Genomic DNA, 19,373 nt, shown 5'->3' with positions numbered 1-19,373 from the left:
TCTCCGTCACCCACCAGCCTTCTGCTCACTCTAGACTTTTTCTCAAGACCGTGACCCCCAGACTGTGGCCTTCCCCCATACCCGTGTCCTGCCCCATCCAGGGGGATTTTAAAACCCACCCCACCCCGTCTCAGGCCTCAAGTTCTCTGACCTCCTCAACCCTGGGCTTTTCTCCCCGAGTCTTGCCGTCACCCACAACTGCTCTACTTCCCAGACACCCCACTCGCTGACCACTTTCTGCTGTCCTTCCGTGTTTCCCTGGCTCGTTCGGCCTCCAGGCCCCCGATCTCCCCTCCCATGCTTCGCCCCATCATTTTGCCTTCTGGTACCCTTACCTCCTTCCGCCAGCATCCCAGACGCCATGATCCGTCATTCCAGGATCCTCTGGCCATCGTCCGAGATGGACTCCTCTCTCTCCGCCTTCCCATTCGCCATCCCCCAGCAAACCCCAGCCTTGGATGAGTGCGCCCTGCCAGCTCTCTCCCCCGCCCTCCTCGGCTTCCGGGACCGGAGCAACCCAGCTCTACATGGGTTGGTGCCGCCTTAGATTTGGGGGGACCCAGCTTCTTCTCCCCACTCCCAGCCACCCCTTTCTCCCTCCCTTCTCAAGACGCTGTCCCCATCGCTTCAGATCACCTCTGCTCCTGCCTCCCTCCTTCGGGAGAACGCGGGCCACCGGCTCTCCCGCCCCGGCCCCCGGCCGCGTGTCTGCACCTGCCGCCCCCGCCCGTCCTGCCTTCCCGCACCTGCAGGGATCGTCCCTGCCACCTGCACCCCCGGCGCGCCCCCCTCAGCTCTGGAAACACTGTCAGCTTGCTCTCGTCTTCAAATCCGCCCTCAGCCCTGACTGCCCTTCTAGAAGCCATCCTGTCTCTCGCTGTTCTTTCTCATTTGAGCATGTAACGTCATAGCTCATGCTCCCTGCCTTCACCTCCCGTGGACTACTCCACCTCCTGCCGCCGGCTTCTGCTCCCACAGCGACACTGCAGCCGTGCACCGCAGCCCCGGTTCCGTCCGAACCGCTCAAGCCACGCTCTGGGTCCTCATCAGGCTCTCCGCAGCGCTGATGCCGTCGGCATCTCTCCTCGCTCACCCCTTCTCTCCCACCATCGTCTCCTCCTGTCGCCCTCCTGGCTGCTGCTTCCTGGTGGACCTCTGCCCATGGGTGTCCCACAGGGTTCCGTTCTCAGCCCTGGTCTTTCCTCTCGAAGGCATAGATGGCAACCGCGGTTTCTGTTCCGGTGGTCCAAGAATCCCTCTCCCTAGCCCAGCTGTTCTTCTGAGCTGCATCCCTGCCTGTCCCATTGCCTACAGGACATCTCCCTACGGGCGACTCAGAGACCCCCTCCAATTTCACTGTTTCCAGACGAATCACCGTCTTCTCCCTTCTTCCGTGCTGCCCAGCCCAGAGACGCCAGCAGCCCCCTTCATCTCCCAGCCTGAGACCCGGGGGCTCCTGCGCTCTCTTCAGGCCCTCAGGAGTCTGTCCGCCAGTCCTGTCAGCTCTGGCCCTTACCACCTCCGCGCCCTCTGCTTTTCTCCAGCTCCTCCACCACCTCCCCGGTTCCAGTCTTTATCATTCTGACCTCCCAACGGAGGGCCTTCCTGCCAGCCCGCCCTTCCACCCCATCCTCCAAACTGCAGCCAGAGAGCAGTCTTTCCAAAACACGTGTCGCTGCTCATACCATTCCCCAAACTAAAACCTTGCCATTTCTTCCCCCACTGCATTTAAGGTCAAGTCCAAACGTCCTGCCTACCCAGACTCTGCCTGTCTCTCCAGCTCCTCCATCCCCCTCCACACCCCACGTGCGCACACTCACACTCTGGAACCCGTGCCCCTGGGTCTTTGCACATGCCTGTCCCACTTTTTGGAATAGCCTCCTACCATCTTGTACCTCATCACCTATTTTTTCTGGTTAATCAGTCCTTGGCCTTCAAGATTCTCCTGGGAAGCCTCCCTCGACCCCTCGCTGCACTCTGCAGGGTCACCTGTACACTTCTCTGCATCCCCCGCTAAGCCATGAAGCAGGGACAGCCGGCGACCTCAGAGTACAGCAGAGCGGGTGCTCGATGAGTGTGTGTTGGGTTTCCGGACAGTTCTAGTCCAAGTGTTTTGAGATGCTCTTTGGAAGGGCAGGACATAACGGCCAGCTGGCACGATCTACACAGAGTGATTGTGAACCGACAGGGCACCGTGGTACTGGGGCGGGGGGGGGGGGGTGCTTGGGCGGATCTCCCACGGGGCCTGCAGTTCAGTCCGCTTTGTCTCCCTCCCTCAGCGTACATGAAGCGGCGGCACAGCTCAGTCAGCGACAGCCAGCCCTGCGAGCCCCCCTCCGCGGGCATAGACTACAGCCAGGGCGCCAGCCCCCAGCCCCAGCACCAGCTGAAGAAACCCCGAGTGGTGCTGGCTCCGGAGGAGAAAGAAGCTCTGAAACGAGCTTATCAGCAAAAGCCATACCCGTCACCAAAAACCATCGAAGAACTCGCCACCCAGCTCAACTTGAAAACCAGCACCGTCATCAACTGGTTCCACAATTACAGGTACGGTCCAGAGAGCGCGCTCTCCGCCCTCGGGAAGTGGCTTGTGTGTCCCGCAGACCGTGGCCGGGGACGGTGTGCAGGGATGACACCCTGGGGACTTGGTCCTGGCTGGCTGGGGCTAAAAGCTTGGTGTTTGGTCGGTTAGTTGGCTTTTCAAAGTTTCATTAGGGTTTTTAACTCCCAGAATGTAGGAGCACGTGGTCACAGACCACGCACATCTGCTGTGGCCAGAAAAACAGTTAGCACTCAAAGAGAACGTAGGCGTCCGTGGCTCCACAACAGCGAAAGTTTCTACCTTTTTTTTTTTTTTTTTAAAGATTTTATTTATTTATTAGGGAAAGAGAATGAGGGAGAGAGAGCGTGAGAGGGACAAGATCAGAAGGAGAAGCAGCCTCCCCACCGAGCAGGGAGCCCGATGTGGGACTCGATCCCGAGACTCCAGGATCATGACCTGAGCTGAAGGCAGTTGCTTAACCACCTGAGCCCCCCAGGCACCCCGCAGCGGAGGTTTCTTAGTGGAAACCCGGGAGTCTTGTAGAGCATTATGTTCCAAATAAATCGGAGTAGTTTTGTCATTAAGTAAATTGAGTTAATGAAGATTTATTGAGCATCTACTATAGATCTCCAGACACTGAGCCCAAGTGTTTTAAAGATTTATTTATTTATTTGACAGACAGAGATCACAAGCAGGCAGAGAGAGAGAGAGAGAAGGAAGCAGGCTCCCCGCTGAGCAGAGAGCCCGAAGCAGGGCTCGATCCCAGGACCCTGGGATCATGACCTGAGCCAAAGGCAGAGACTTAACCCACTGAGCCACCCAGGCACCCCCTAAATGTTTTAATCAGCACGGTCCCACTCGATCTTCACAGTCTTTTAAGGAACACATTTTCACCTGCACTTCAGAGGTGGGAAACCTAAAACCCCGAGGGGTTAAGTCAAGGACCGAGGCAGAAGTGCCTGGCACTCTCCCATAGAACAAAGCAGACAAGGGTAAGCTGTTTGGCTGAGCTCATGAAAGTCCACGGACCCACAGACTTGTTGACCATCGCTGTAATCCAGACTTCTCTGCCAGAAACCTCGACTTCCCAGTGCCGTGGTGGGAGTGCGTGCGTGCTTGCCGACCGCCCTGGAAGTGACTGTCAGTTGCTGGTTCGCCTCAGAACGTCCCTTTCCTCCAGGGCTCAACAAAACTGGGGCAGGCCCTCCTGGTTCTACGCAGGTGACCAGTACACACACGTAGCCAGCACAGGTCGCGCCCTCCCGGTTTCTCACCTCCCACAGGTGGCAGGTAACAGCACAGCCTAGACAGCGGCCCCTGCCTTATCTGTCAGACTCTGCTGCGGTGGCCCGAGTGGCCCAGCAACCCCACTCCCACCCCCAGGTGCTGAGCCAACTGGGAGGTTTTCAAATATTAGACGGGAGCCAAAGTAATACCCTGACTGCTGATGAAAGCCAAGTGAGCATTCGTAGCTTAGCGTGAGAGCCTCAGCCCTGCTGCCTGACCCCCTGGAACCAGGCAGATGTCCGTCATGGCAGCCCTTGCCGCCAGCAGGCCTCCCCACGTGCGGGCTGCCTCCCGTGAGGACAGAGCCAGCTCACGAGCTGAGCACGGCCAGCTTCTTCATCCTAAATTCACAGATGAGCTAAAACCAGAGGCAGAGCAAGGCTAGCAGGGGTGACGGCGGCGCTCCCTCTACAGGGAAGGAAGCTTCAAGAACAGTAGACAAGGGAAATGAAGGAGAATGAGTGGGAACCTGGGCAGAGTTCCCCAGAGGGCGCCCCCCCTTGCCAGATGTTGTGCAATCCCATTTTCACTTTCCGGACACAGAGGTGCCCTTGAATATGTACTTTTGACCCTTCTGCACACTGTGCCCATTTTAGTGCAAGTGTGGTAACTCGAAAGGACCGAGTCAAGTTGCTGCCTGTTACACAGAGCATCTCCGGGAACAATTTCCCCCGGCCCCGCTGGGGTCACCTTTTTCCCCAGATCTCACCTACAGGCCTCAGCTGAATGGTGGTCTCTGCCTCCTGGCCAGGGCACACACTCTCCAGAATTCTCAGCTTCTGTCCCTCATCTTGCTGACAGCTATGGGACTGCCCACCCCATCACAGCTGGTCAGCTGCTCAGTGTGGCGAGGCCCCGTGTGCGCATTTAGCATGAGCAAATTCAAGCATATGCAACACGAGAGAGAAGGGGGAGAGAGAAGGAGGAACAGTAGAACTCGGAAGTTAGCAAAGCTCAGGTCCAGATCGAGAGTAAATGCTCAGTACATGTTTCCTTTCAGAAATAACTGCAACAGGGGCGCCTGGGTGGCTCAGTGGGTTAAAGCCTCTGCCTTCGGCTCAGGTCATGATCTCGGGGTCCTGGGATTGAGCCCCGCATCGGGCTCTCTGCTCGGCAGGGAGCCTGCTGCCCCCTCCCCCTCTGCCTTCCTCTCTGCCTACTTGTGATCTTTCTCTCTGTCAAATAAATAAATAAAATCTTTAAAAAAAAAGAAAAAAGAACCGCGACACAGTGGGCCGGGCTAAGACAAATGGAAGAATGGGGCAGAGATTTGTTTCAGCTGCAGAGATCTGGAAAAGTATCATGGAAGAGGTGTGAGCCAAAAGGCAGACACTTGACCGACTGAGCCACCCAGGCGCCCCTGAAAAGAATCTTACAAGCCACAAAATAGGTCAGATGAGAAGTGAGCACTAGGTCATTCAGAATTTGCATAAAGCCCAGAGAACTGAAGTCACCCGGTCGCCTAGGAGGCAAAGTGCAGAGCAGAGAGTGAGTTCTCCCTCCGTGGCATTAGCTCTCCAACTGAATACTTCGAACAGAGACCGACTTAGCCTGGTAGACCCCCGAGAGCTCCGTGGCACGCATGCACCAGATTCCTCAGGGAAGAGAGAGTTTCTCACATTCTGCGGGAGTTAGACAGCGGAAGTTGATTTTCTTTTTTTTCCCTGCCCTACCGGGCCCCGCAGGGAATAATGGGGAAGAGGGGATCAATTTTTAGTCACATCAAAAAAATACAGTTGTACTTCCTCTTATCCTTTTATCCTCTTATCCTTTCACTCAGAGGACATTAGAAGTATCTTAAGGTGACCGTTCACCCACAAACAGGGCCAGGAAAGCCAGAACAGACTACCTACCACAGGACACCTGGTCTCCTCCTAGAAGAACAGGTCAACCCAGGAGAAACTCTGCCGGGCCCTAAACACCACGGTGTCCTGCGAACCTTGTGTGACTTGTTTGAAAACCAGATCCGCTCCCGGGACCTGGTCTGTCTAGATCAGAAGACGGTATTTTTCATGGACATGGAGACAGATCTAGACTAAGAAGGATGAGGTCTCCGGTCGGTTAAGCAGGTAGTACATGCCAGGCAGTCAACCAGGAGCGTCTAATCAGATTCTGGAAGAGCCGAGGGTGGCAGCCAGGATACCAGGCCCCAGGTGCAACTGTCCCTTCCCTCCCCCCAGGCCTTTTAGCTCAGCCTTAGCACCTAACACCAGGGAGTCTGTCACTCAAAAGGCAGGTGGAGGGTCTGAAGAGTCCCCTTTTTTGCTGGGTCTACTTTGTGTCCCATATTATCCGTTAATATTTTGATCTTAACGTCTCTGCAAGGAAGATGCTATTCTCCACATTTTTCAGATAAGAAATCTGAAGCTCAAAACAGCTCAGGACCTTTCTTCCAAGCTGTGTAGCTAGTAAGTCTTACAAAGCCAGATTTCAAACCCAGGTTGGCCTGGTTCCATAAAGCCTGCGCTCTGTTCTGGGCCAGTCCACCCCCGGGACTCAGAGTTAGTAGCAGCAGACCTGTGGCCTGCCCATCTAGCTCCCACCTCCCCAGCCCGGGTGGGACGGGATTAGGCATTCACCCCAGCAGACATTCCTGGCTGCCGCGGACCTTGAAAGGCAGCAGAGCAGCAGCCCCGTGTCCAGGAGCCTATCGACAAGGGCTTGTATTTCACAGGCCCCGGTGGTAACCCCAGAGAAGGAAGAAAGTCCTCACTTATGCCACAGAACTTCCAGGTGGGGCAGTGGGGGGTAGCTTTAGGACCTCACCCTGCAGCTCTCACTCAGAAACCATCCTCGGGACAAGGGTCAGGGCCCAGGCCCCGCAGGGAGCAGATACCAGCGTGAACACATCACTACCACCGAGGGTTTGGACACACCGGACTGAAAACGCTCTCCCTGGCTTCAACACTCCCCACGTCCAACACAAGGCCTGGCATATGGTGGGCTCTACAAACATGTCCCCTCTGCTGGGGTCTGTGTGCTGCAGAAAATATTTTTATCGCACGCCTAACCAAGGGCTGTCCGGAGGCCAGTTTCTGCAGGACAGTGGGCTTCGTGCCCACTGAGGATGCTTTTCCAGTAACAGCTGGCACACTGATCAGAGGCTTTTCAGCTCTTCCGAATAACCATCTAGAGAGTTCGGATGGAGCCTAGTGCTGTGAGCAGATGGAAGGAGAAACTCTAGCACAGAAACAGACTTAAGAAGAGTCCTTTCTTGAGGTCACTCAGGGCCCCCAAACGGGGAAGGCCAGGGCCCATCTGTAGCTGCTCCTTCAGACCCAACAGAGTAAGGGAGCGCTGGGTCCCCGGTGGGGGCCGTCCTGCTTGATGGCAACATGCTTGGTGTTGGAGCGCATGCGTGGTCTCCTGCCTGCCTGATCGAAAGCGACCCTGCCCAGGGCCCTGGCCCCGACCTGCGGCGCAGAGCACCAGGCTCAAGCGTCTGGCCGTGGGCACTGTGTATTCGTTGGTTCTCTCTCACGTTAGCGTCCGTCCTGCATTTCCAGCTGTTAGCCCCGTCCGCGGTCACCACCGTGCACCCCGCACCAGGCCGGGCGGGGGTGTGCGGACTGCGAGGTGGGGCGGGACGGGCATGTGGGGAGGGCGCCCTTGAGCGAGACACACGGGCACGAATTGGCCGGCAGCCAGCCGAGGGACCGCCCGGCAAAGGCGCAGGGTCTGGGAGCCAGCGGGTGACCCCCCAGCAGCCCCGCTCACGGCGCCCTCCCGCTTGTGTCTCGCAGGTCTCGGATCCGCAGAGAACTGTTCATTGAGGAGATTCAGGCGGGGAGCCAGGGCCAGGCCGGGGCCAGCGACTCCCCGTCGGCCCGAAGCAGCCGGGCGGCGCCCAGCTCGGAGGGCGACAGCTGCGACGGCGTGGAAGCCGCCGAGGGCCCGGGCGCCCTGGACGCCGAGGAGCCGGGCGGCCCCGCGGCCGCCGCCAAGTCTCAGGGAGGGCCGGCTGAGGCCCCGGAGGAGCGGGAGGAGACGCCGAGGCCGGCGGAGAAGGCGCAGCCGCCGCCCTCGGGGGCCCCGGCCCCGGACGACGCCGACGACGAGGGCCGGCCCCGGGCGCCCCCGCCGCCGCCGCCGCCGCCCCCCGCCGCCCGAGGGCCCCGCCGAGGGTCCGGGGTCCGTGCCAAACCCCGCCATCGCCGCCGCCGCGCCCGCGGCCGGGGAGGACGCCGCTACCTCAGCCGCCCCGCCGGCGGAGGGCCCCTGCCGGGCCCGGGACGGCGCCGACAGGAGTTCCGCTTTGCCAAGCACCAGCGCGCCGGCGGCCGCCCGCAGGGCCAGCTCGCTGCAGAGCCTCTTCGGCCTCCCGGAGGCGGCGGGCGCCAGGGACTCGCGAGACAACCCCTTGAGGAAGAAGAAGGCCGCGAACTTGAACAGCATAATCCACCGCCTGGAGAAGGCCGCCAGCCGGGAGGAGCCCATCGAATGGGAGTTCTGAGAGGGCGCCGCCCGCCGAGCTGAGCCGGGCGGGGCCGAGCTGGGCCGGGCCGAGCCGAGTCTGGCCGAGCTGGGCCGAGCCGGGCCGAGCCGAGCCTCGTCTCGCCGAGCCGCGTCTCGCCGAGCCGGGCGGAGCCAGGCAGAGCCGAGTCTGGCCGAGCTGGGCCGAGCCGAGCCGAGCCTGGCCGAACCGCGCCGGGCTGGGCTGGGCCAGGCCGGGTCGGGGCGCGCCGGGCCGGGCCGGGCAGAGGGGCGGGCGCCGACTCCGCGGCCTGGACCGTGTTGCGCACTTACCGCCCTGCGGGCCACAGGGCAAAATCGCCATAGGCCAAGGTGCATATAGAAAACAAAGGAGCATTAAGCCCAATCTATGTCGTGTTTTCAAGGAAGAAAACGGAAATGTGTAGTCGAGCTTTTTTGTACCCTGAAGTGTTTTTTTTATTGCCCTAAGTGATTTCCACAGGTTCTGGAATAACTCTTACAGCTTTGCCTTGCGCCCTCCTCTTTCGTGTGGGCTTTAAAAAAAAAAAAAAAATCAAACCCACATATTAAAAGGGGGCTTTTTATCTGCCATCTAATGGCTTCAGAGCGATAATACACTATTATCTTCTTAAACCAGGAAAAAAAGGGGGGGGAGGGGGGATTTTTCAGAAAAATTAAAAAAGAAAGTTTTTGTAGCTGTTCAGTTGCCACTAAGAGATTGCACAGTCAAACCGACTCTAAACACACTAGTTTGGATTCCTAAATATTTTCAAGTAAAGAATCTTCTCGTTTGAGACTTTGAATTAAAATAAAACACATTGACTCCACATATTTTTTAACAGAAAGAGAAGTCACATCAGGAAACGATCTGATTTTGTGGTAGCTGAGGTAGTGTTTTCTCGTACGTGCATAGAATCCTGACCTGTAGTGCACAGTGATCCATAGCTTTAACTGACCTCTGGGCTTTTGCCGGCCAGGGTCTGTTTAATACACTCCATTCTAGGCCAAATCAGGACAAAAAGAAAAGATCCGAATCTAGGTATTTTATAATCTGCTTTTTAACCTCTAACCGCAGAGCACGCTGATCAGACCTCATATCTCGGAGGTTTAGGAGACAAGTTAGAACTGTAGCATGTCCCCGTTCATTCTGTTTAATTTATGGTGTCTACGTCTGTGTTAGCGCGTCGGCACGCGGGCGAGCGTGTAAAGCACGGAGGAAAGAGTGGGCCGCCGAGGCGGCGGCAGGCAGTCGGGGGCCGCAGGGGCCCGGCCGGCGTGGGCAGCAGGCTTTCCTTGGCACAGAAGGCAGCACACCGCACAGCACTCTCCCGGGCGCCTGATGGACTGAGCCCCACCAGGGGCCGCCGCTCCCCGGGCCTGGGCAGGGCTCTCGCGCACGCGCACTCGCTCTCTCTCCCCCCTGCCCCCTCCCACCCGCTCTTCCCACCACAAGCACTGAGGACTGTTGACGTCGTGGGAAGCTTCCTTCCCTGCAGAAGAGAGAACGTGGCAGTCTGGGCTCTGCTCCCACCCCCGTAGAGGCGGCCCGCACTCACACCAAAACGTTGTCGCTCTTCACTTCCAGACCAGACCTGACATTGGCCCTTCCTTCATTCTGCCTCTTGGAACAGTTCTTTTATGCACAGTCTAGGGCAGTCTAAGTACCAATCAGAAGTCTAACTTGTCTCGGATTCCTCCTGTTGTCTCTGTGTATATGCGTGAGAATAGAGGCGGATGAGAGTGTGCGTGTGTGCGTGTGTGCGATTTTATACGTCTGTGTATTTTCTTACGTACCTGTGCACACAGAGAGTGCATTACTGCCCCCTGTTTTCAATAAGCTGTTTTATCAGTTATGGCTTCTACAAGTTTGCTAATTTAGACTCGTTTATTGCCATATCTTTAAACTAACAATAGATGATTTCGGTATATATATATATTTTTTTTTTGCTTATTTATAGGTGCTGTATTTTATTATCTGATTGTTAGGAAGGGATGAAAGGGGCAAATATTCTTAGAGGGATAGACTGCCGGCAGTATTGGGTATAATTTACAAGATGTAGTTGTCCTACTGTATATTACTGATTGAAAACTTTTTGACCGTATTGTGTATCATTGAAACCTTTGTCTTAGGTCAACATCTTTGGATGGCATTTTAATGGTGCATTCATTATTTCTTAAGTTTAATTAATATTACCTTTTTTGATTTGGGGGGGTGGGAGGGAGTTATAATTTTCAAGGTATGCTCCCACTATTACACCTCAGTGTGCTTGTATTAAATAACTTTGTAGGACTTTGACTGTAAGATGTGAAACCACATTTCTTGCATGATGTTTTAGGAATTATGTAGTTCATTTACAGTCTTTTAACCTGCAACCGCAGCACTTAGTTCAAGTTTTCACAAATTTAAGAGTCACTACACTAAAGACAATGCCTTTTCATGAATAAGAAGTTTTCAGAAGGCTCTAGGAGGCTGGGAGGCAGGCTGTTTGTCTTTCGATGGTCGTACCATCTCTGAACTTGATACCTGGTTCAGTGAGAGGAGAATTCAAAATGGAGGAGCTTAAGGGGAAGCAGATTACCATCCGGCTCGATGCAGGCGCGTTAGGAAGAGCGAGTTTGCGTTAGTGACCCCCTAGGACAGGAAGTGGCAGAGCCCTGACAGTACTGTGGTGTCCTCTCCACGAAAACCTCGAGGGAATTTTGTCATCGTGTGTGATCCATCTCTGAATATCTGATTTTTCGTTAGAATGAAAACCAGGGAGTTAACCGAAATACTAGGGTAGCGTTTTAGTTTTAAAGGCATGACTGTTATTTACAAAGGTGTTCAACCTGAGGAAATTGAGAAAGTATAAATAAGTTTTGTCCATTCTAGTGGCCAAATAGAAACAGTAAAACAGCCACTCAGGCTCTTCCAAGCGGTTTAGTCCTTTCTGTTGGGTTTTGTTGGTTGGTTTGTGTTTTGTTTCGTTTTGTTTTCTTAACTAGGTTTTCGTTGATTCCCACTCTGTCTTTTTTGCCAGACTTATAGCTGGGTGCTCGATACAATCAGTTGGTTAAAGTTTGCTTGCGGTCCTGTGTTTGTATTTTTTTCCTCTATTTATTATTATTTTTTTTCAGTTGTGACCCCAACCCTATGATCTTTTGTGTCAAGCTTTCACTGTCTGTAATACTTTTAAGAGCTGCCACTAAAAACAGAAACCTTTCAGGGGGTCAGGGGAGCGTCCCCCCTCCTTGTCGCACCTCTCAGTCCGAGTCTAAGGGTTGATCTTTCATCTTGATAAGCAATATTCAAGTGCCTTGAACAGCATCCTCTCCGGGGGGCTTACCTTCAGCTGGCTGGCATTCCAAGCAGGAGCTCCCACAGGCAGCCGACCTCCTCCTCTCTCTGCTCCATCAGTTTAAAAAGCTGATTTGTACCTCTCCCCTGGGGAAAACGGTTCCGTATAAAACACTAACACTTAATTACAAGCTCCATTATACCATTTTAAATGGCTCCTTTTTGTTAATTGGAGGCAGTGTTCATAACTTAAGGTTTTTGCCATTACTTAGCTGGCTAAGCGGAGGCCCGGTATAGAATCAGTGTTCACGTCCAGCCTCTTGACCCTGGGCTCCCACCCACACTCCTCTGTGGGGTATCTGAGGTGGAAGGTGTGTGGGTTCTGTCCCAGACCTGGGCCTGCCCGCTCCCACCGCCTGGCTCCCAGGTGACCGCCAACCTTGAACTTCGGGATCAGTCGGGATGTCTGTGATTTCTGTCCGGACGCCCTTTAGAAAGGATTACCCCAGCCAGCTGGCTCAACTCGATTATTCTCAGAGCCGACCTGTGTGAACAGCACCCCGACCTGAGGTAGCTCATGAGCAGCAGACTGTCCCGGGACACAGGCTTCCAGAAGTCTCTAGGAAATGCCAGGCTCTTGACTCATATGACTACTATTAAACCACAGCCACAATGTCTGTGAGAGGGACTGAGGCACAAAGGTGACAGTTGTGGGCTCCCTGCCTCGCGTCTTCGCTTTCGGCATCTTTGTTTTCTCCCCATTTAAAAACCATCCTGTCCGATGCAGACGTTCAGGTCTGCTGGCTGGCGGTCCAAACCCGGAGAGCTACAGGGTTGAGGGTTTCTCTGTGCTCTCTGTGGCTGTGAGAGACCCTCCCCGTGGACCCTCATCCCCCGGCCCAGCCGGCCAGCTGTAGGAGGAAGGAGACCCTTGGTCTCCCTCCGTGGCTCGAGCGTGTCAATCGTGGGGCTGTGAGGAAACCAAGCAGAAGGCGGGCTGTACTCTAATCGGAGGGAAAGCTGTGGCGTGGGCTTGTGGCCCTAAGATCGTGCCGCAGTCACACACACACACACACACACACACACACACACACAGCTCAGTCCACAGGCAGGTACCTTCCCAGCAGGTGGACTGGGTTTCCTTGTTTCTGCAGAACTCCTGCCCTCTCTCGCAGCAGTGATCAATGAACTCTATTGACGTTCTATGCAATGTTTCTCCTCCCTCTCATCTTAGAAAAACAAACCTCACTGAAGATAACAGAGGACCCGGGGTGCGGGGAGTAGGTCACACCCTTCCCGGATGCTTGCGGCGTGAAGCGGTGTTCATGACTTACTCCACCTTGAGCTGGGGGACAACAGCCATTGCCTTAAATGCACTATGACAGGCGCCTCTCGACAGGCCTAAAAACAAGAGTCTGCCCTTAGCCATCGCAAGCCCCCTCTTTGAGGGGCCAGCAAGCCAGCCGCGCGGGGGGGTTGGAGCAAGGCGAGGTTCGGGCCTGCGTGGCCCGCGGGGTGGGCTGTTTGCCACGTTCCTTGAGGCAGGCCGTTTCCTTCCCTCCCTCGATGTCCTCCCTGTCGGCACACTCCTCCTCTGTCCCCTTCTACCTCACTGACCCGTGCTCCCACTTGACGTTACTCCCTTCAGAACCGCGAGGCACAGGGGGGCTCTTGGCGGGGAGGGGAAAGCCGAGAGTGCTAGAATCGTGGGCGTTCATGAGTGTGTCTGGGCCTGGTGGGCAGGCCGCCTTCCCTCTTCTCTCTCGTGAGCGCAACACGGACAGACAGCTGTGCTCCTCGGGGCACGTGGATTTTTCTCTCGACTTCACCTGTTCTGACACGCTGGCAGCCGTTTCCTTTGCAGGCTGGGGCGGTCTCAGGTCTCAGAAGGCCCCGCTCTGGCCCGCCTTCGCTTTCTGCCCATTTCCCGCTCAGCTGTTAGGATCTGTCAGAGCTGTTTCCCTTGCCCTGGGCTGCCCCTGGCCGGCCATGTGAGGACACGGCCCCAGGGTTCCCACCTGGCACCGGGGAACTCTGTCTTTATTTGTCCCTGGCATAGGGAAGTTGTGACTTCAGCTCCACTGTGAGACGTCCTTTGGAAACGTCTCGAGGACGGGCAAGGCAACGGTGTTCTCCCATCTGCAAACCCAGTCTTCAGTCACAAGACTCTTCCCAAAAGAGCATACCGGTTTCTACGCAGTGCAGAAAAACCCAGCTCCCAGAGCCGCTGCTTATGGGTCCACCCTCTCTGGCGGCCAGTGTGTCCCCCTGGTGGGAAAGACCTGGAAGCGGAAGCCGAAGGATCTGTGTCATCATCAGGCACTTGGGCATTTGTCGGGAAAAGCCCACAGTTAGAAACCCCCACCCCAGTGCTTTTGTGGTTTCGTGTGGGCCTTGGTGGCAACAGGGGAGGCTTCATGACCCCCAAGGCAGAGCTCCCGCCCCAAGTGGCAAGATGGCCTGGGCCTCCAGCAGAGTTCCGCTTCCGTGTGCACTGAATGTCGGTCTGGCCAGCACGCTCGCTGAGACAGAGGTCCAGTTTGGCAACATTTATTTCCATTCTCACCGGTTTCTGCCTTTTTGTAGACAAAAACGACCAGGAAACAAGTTCCCAAGGAAAGTTCCAGAAAGATCCAGCCTGTGAACCCTTAGAGGTGTGCTGAAAGCAGAGGCCCGAACCCTCGGAGTGAATGAGGAAGGCAGAGGAGGGGCGTGGAGGGCAGAGGGCTGGGCAGGAAATGAGCCGCACCCGAGTTCCCTGCCCCGTCCTTGCCAGGGAAGGAGGAAATGCAGCTTCCCAGTCTCTCCCACTTGTGGGACCTGCCCTGCACCTGCCCGGGCCTTGCCGCCGTCCTTCCTCCACCTCCCCTCCAAAGATGCTGTGACCACACTGTCAGTGGTATCTCCATTCTAATTTTTGCATGAAGTGACATTTAGCTTTAACAAGACATTTCCAAAGCGCCTAGTCTCCTCCGGAATGCTAACTTTAAAAGTTGGGCATTGTAGGCGAAGAATCCTAAAAAAGGCTAGGGAGAGAAAGGCATTAGGCGATGCATAAATGTGCACTTCCCCATCCCCCTGTTATAAACCTTTGAAAATAACTTTGAGTTGCTTTCCACGGGTCTAGTTTCTCCAGTGACGTTAGGTATAGTCCGTGTTCCTGTCACTTCCGTAGTGTTTAGGCTTTAATTTCTACCACAAAATATGCTATTACGCTATGTATCAAGCTTTCTGTGATCAGAAAGGAAAGGTGCCTTATATCCCAATGTCACGGCTACATCCCTATGGAAAATAATCAGAAGCACAGTGTAAGGAAGCGTTGGGACTTCCACTGGTGAAACCAGACACCGTTCAGCTAGATGCATTGAAAAAGTGGCACGGGGCTGCTTTTGTTTGAAAGTTCCTCTCCTTTTTCATTTTTTCCATCTTTTTCTTTGCTTGCTTTCTTTGCTTTCCTTTGTGTGTGTGTGTGCGCGTGTGTGCGCGTGTGTGTGTGGTTTGCTTTGAACAGAAAGCACTTAAGTAGATGACTATGTGTGTAAAAAGCTCTGTGCAATAGAAATCATTTTTCTTCATTTTTAAGAGATAGTGTATTGCACACCAAATGAACTCAAAGTAAGCTTTAGACCAGGACGATTCAGGTGGTGGATGGGAACGTTCACTGTAGTTCCGTTTGTTCATGAACTGAAGGGAAAACAGGCCTCCCCAGCACCCCCTCCTCCCCTCTCTCAACCTGCCTCTTGCTGACCCCCTGGAGCTAGGTGTACAGGGCCCACGGCCCCGGGGGACCCGGCTGGATGGCAGGGGAGGTGGGGGGCGGGGCGGGGGGGTGTGACTCAGCAGCTAAGAACCCTCCCCGATCGTGAGACCACGGCCATCCCTTCCAGCACTTAACCTTTCCTTGAGATGAGTTGACTGCTACTGACCTGCCAGCGTGCGTGAGGATAATTATAAAAGGATGTTTCCTTGAGAAGAAAAAAAAAATTTATTTCTATCCTCTTCTATTTATTGTTAGGGTTAATCATTTAAGTTCTTATCAGGAGTGTATTGTTTTGTGGTGTTGTTGCTATAAATGCTTTTTGCTGTCACTCCGGTGGTTACTGTCTTCTGCCCCCTGCCCTCTCCCCCCCACCCGCCACACACACACACACACACACACACACACACACACAACACACAACCCCCCCCCAAAAGAACCGAAGGGTCTGGGGATTTGACTGGGGGGCAGAGGGGGCTTCTCCAGCAGAATCAGACGCCTGTCTCCAGGGTAGCCGCTCAAAAGCTGGTGGTCTCCCAGCTTTTTAAATGAGTTGAAAAACACTCGCCTGAGGGGCTGCAGAGACTTAGAAAAGCAAAGTTCAGTTCCCCCAAAGCCTCCTAGAGCCTCTGGTAAGCCTTCTGGGTTCATGAAGTTCCAGCGAGCCCTGGTCAGAGCGGCGCGGCTGGCCTGGGCGAGACGGTGGCTTCCAAGGGAGAGAGGTTTCTCGCAAGGCTCGCGCTGGTTTGCTCTGTTGTGTTGGCTTTTCTTGTCGTTCTTGTGGTGGCTTCCCTTGCGTACAAAGTTGGGTCAAAACCATCTTGTGAAACAGCGGTTTTTGCGAGTCCGGCTATGGCTTGAGGACCCTCACCGGGGTCGTCGTGGGGGAGCCCCTTTCCCCCTCTTAATGTGGTCAAGCGTTGGGGGGGGGACACGTTGCTTGCTAATCAGGTGTGATGGGGAGGAGGGACTGGCCCAGGAGGACGGGGCTCCCCCCGGAGGCCAAGGGCCTGGTGGGGCCACACAGCCAGACACATGGCTCGCTTTCCGGGCCATGACTTCTTCCCTTCTCTGAAATCGTTGGGGGTCCTGATCTTGTTCTCGTCTCTTTGGAAGAAAGCCCTCCAATGAAATCATCGCCCCCATCCCTCCGCCCGCCCCAACCACCACCACCAAAGGGTTTTCATTTCTCTCGAATTAGTCTATGCATCTCTCTCTCTCTCTCTCTCTCGAGCCGTTTTCTGCCTCTTTCCTTGAGAAAACGGGCATCTCCCGTCCCACCGAGCCCCCTCAGAAAATGCTGTGCATTTTGGAGACGTGAGGATTCATGCAAAAATTCTTACAGCATTTGAGCATAATTCATCGGAAAATAGAAGTGGGAGGGGAAAAAAAAAAAAAAGAGGAAAGGTGGGTTTCCCCGCGTCCCTTTCCGCTGAGTGAGACCTAGCTCTTTGCGATGTGCAATAACTACTTTGCCATGAGAGCGGGGAGCGCCACGCTCCTGTCCAGACTACTAACACAGCAGGAGACGAGCTCGCTCGCGGAGTGGCGGACTTCTTCCGGGATACCTTTCACAGGCTCAGCGCCCCGCCCCCTGCCCCGCCCCCGCCCCGCCCCCCGTGTATTGTGGTATCTTTACATTTTAGCAGTATTTTATATTTTCTGTAACGCACTAAGTCTTAGATGTTTTTAGAGCTCGTTTGTTAATACAATCACAGACCTTTTTTTTTTAATCCTCACAGAGACCCAACTGACCAAAAACAAAAACAAAAAAAACAAAAAAACAACAAAAAAAAAACCAACAAAAAAAAAAAGGCGTCATTTTTGTACAAATAGCTTCGAGAAGCCTCTGTTGTGTTGCTGTGACCCATCTCTGGTAACATTTTTTTTTTTCTTGCTATTTGTTTTCGACATTAAGAGTCAAAAGTTGATCCAGCTGGCGTGGGGGTGGGGGAGGCACCCGTCGGCCCCTGGCGTTGTCCCTTCTGTCCTTGGTTAGCCATACGATGTTTGTTCTCAGCACTGTACAACGGTCCCTATATGATATGGAGAAGCAATATCACTGTATGAAACTCACACCATGTATTATTACTCACTAGCACCCTAGGTGTGATAATTGAAGTAAATATCTTTTATACAAACACAAGAACGCGTGGGTTGTTTTTATTTAAAGTGCCCCGGCCTGAGGAAAAGCAGCAAACACTCTCATTCTGGGTCCAAAGGGTACCCCAGGAGTCGCCGTGCCGAGGCAGTTGCAGAGACCAGGCATGGGGTGGGATGCGCCGGGGTGGGGTGGGGGGTGTCTGGGCAGCGCGCTGCACCGTGTCTCCATCTGGGCCTGCGTCCCTGCTCTGCTTGCTGTCGTGGGCCTTAACGGTTTCAGTAGCTTTGAAATGCTGACCCCCCGGCACCCGCTTCCTTGTCTGTGAAATGACACCATCGCTTGTCGCGCAGGCTCTGGAGGAGGACCGGGGATGGTGGCTGATGGTGCTGGGCGAGGTTGCGTGGAGCTTGGGTGCCCTGAGGGGCTGCGGCCAGGTACCCCTGCAGGGCAGTGTGCACCCAGCCAGTGACCTGGCCTAGCCTGATCTGTGTGTGTGGGGTTCGGGGGGACAGGGGTTGTCTCTCACTTGCTCCCTGAATCCTGATGTCAAAGACAAGCCTGGGGTACCCGGTAACGCGAGCAAGTGAGTGGAAAGAGAAAGGAGGAAATGGCACCTGTGGGTTTCTGGAATGATCAGGCTCCTGAGAAGGGGTCTCCGACCAGCGCTCTGGGCTGGACCCAAGAGAGCTCTGCAGAGTTGGCGGCTAGGTGGTCCACGTGCTCATGACTGAGGTGGTTTCTCATGTTGAAATCTAGAAGTTTGGAAAATTATTGCCATCCCCACCGATGTGTGACGGGGCAGGGGGAATTGGTTTGTTGTGCGGTGATTTGTAGGTTTCAGAATGTGCATTAATTTGTAGGTTTCAGAATGTGGTACTCCCACGTGTGGTACAGGAGCATGAGCCGTCCTCCCTCCAGTAGGAGAAGCCCCCGCAAGCACCCAATGCCAGGTGCTCTGGGCAGCCCTGAGTCTCATCTGTCGGACCCAAGCGTGGCTAGAGCTGTCCCCAGATGTCTGCCCCCACAGATGGGAGAAATGAGAATAAAACCCACCGAGCTCTGCCAGTCTGACGTTCTAAGTCTGACTCCCCTAACATTCTGCTACTTCTCCGATGGCTAGTTAAGGCATGCCCCCCTCTTTAAAGATCTGTTAACTGAATTAAAATATAACATGTAAAAAATATAAAAATAAAGAACACTTGGCACAAAGACTTCCAACCCAGAGAGTCTCCCCCGGTGCTTTTAAGTAGGATTTAATTAAGCAAAACTATAGTTGTACATGGTTCCTTAGGCCTGGCTCTGTGTAAACGGCCAGCTCCCAAGACAGAGAAGGGAGCAAGGTTTCGTGCTCTGACTGCAACGGGGCGGTGCCCCCCGATCCAGGCAGAGTCTCAGCCTCCTTCTGTGTGGCGTCCCTCTCCCTGTGCTTAAGCGGGTCTGGACAAAATGACGTGCATTGTTTGATGACTCAAGGAAATAGGCTAAGGCCACCTGAGGACAAGCAATAGACCCTTGAAAAACACAAGAGTCAGGGGCGCCAACCCCCGACGCCGCTGAAAAGCCACGTGTAGCTTTTGACTCCCGCGAAACGTAACTACTAACAGCCTACTGCTGACCCGAAGCCTTCCCCAGAACATAGTCGCTGAACGCGTATTTTGTGTTTATACGTATAGTATACTGTATACTTAGAATGAACTAAGCTAGAAAAATGAATGTTATTAAGAAAAGCACAAGGAAAACCCATTTACACTAGGGAACTGTAAAAAAATCCGCGTGTAAGTGGACCCGCGTGATTCAAACCCGTGTTGTCCAAGGGTCAGCAGTAATCATCAGTGTGCGAGGCCTCCGCGGTGATCCTGTCTGTGTGTGTTTCTGAAAGGGCCTCTGAGCGGCTGCCTTGGGTTGGGGTACATGCCGTCGCCGCGACAATGCCTAGCGTGCCGGCTTTGGGGGTCACGGAGCTTGTTGGTCTCTT

At 54.5% G+C, this 19,373-nt stretch overlaps 1 protein-coding gene across 1 annotated transcript in view; it reads left to right on the top strand.

Annotated features, from left to right (window-relative positions):
* The window catches only part of CUX1 (cut like homeobox 1), a 338,009-nt gene extending 320,569 nt beyond the window's left edge, over positions 1–17,440 (top strand). The window contains 3 exon segments of the mRNA XM_045994176.1: positions 2,280–2,544; positions 7,570–7,920; positions 7,922–17,440. Coding sequence (XP_045850132.1) covers positions 2,280–2,544; positions 7,570–7,920; positions 7,922–8,279 — 974 coding nt within the window. The 3' untranslated portion in view covers positions 8,280–17,440.
* The last annotated feature ends 1,933 nt before the right edge of the window (positions 17,441–19,373 follow it).

This window comes from Meles meles, chromosome 21 (genome assembly GCF_922984935.1).
Source record: "Meles meles chromosome 21, mMelMel3.1 paternal haplotype, whole genome shotgun sequence".
Classification (NCBI taxonomy): domain Eukaryota; kingdom Metazoa; phylum Chordata; class Mammalia; order Carnivora; family Mustelidae; genus Meles; species Meles meles.
This window is presented reverse-complemented; position numbering and strand designations above follow the sequence as displayed.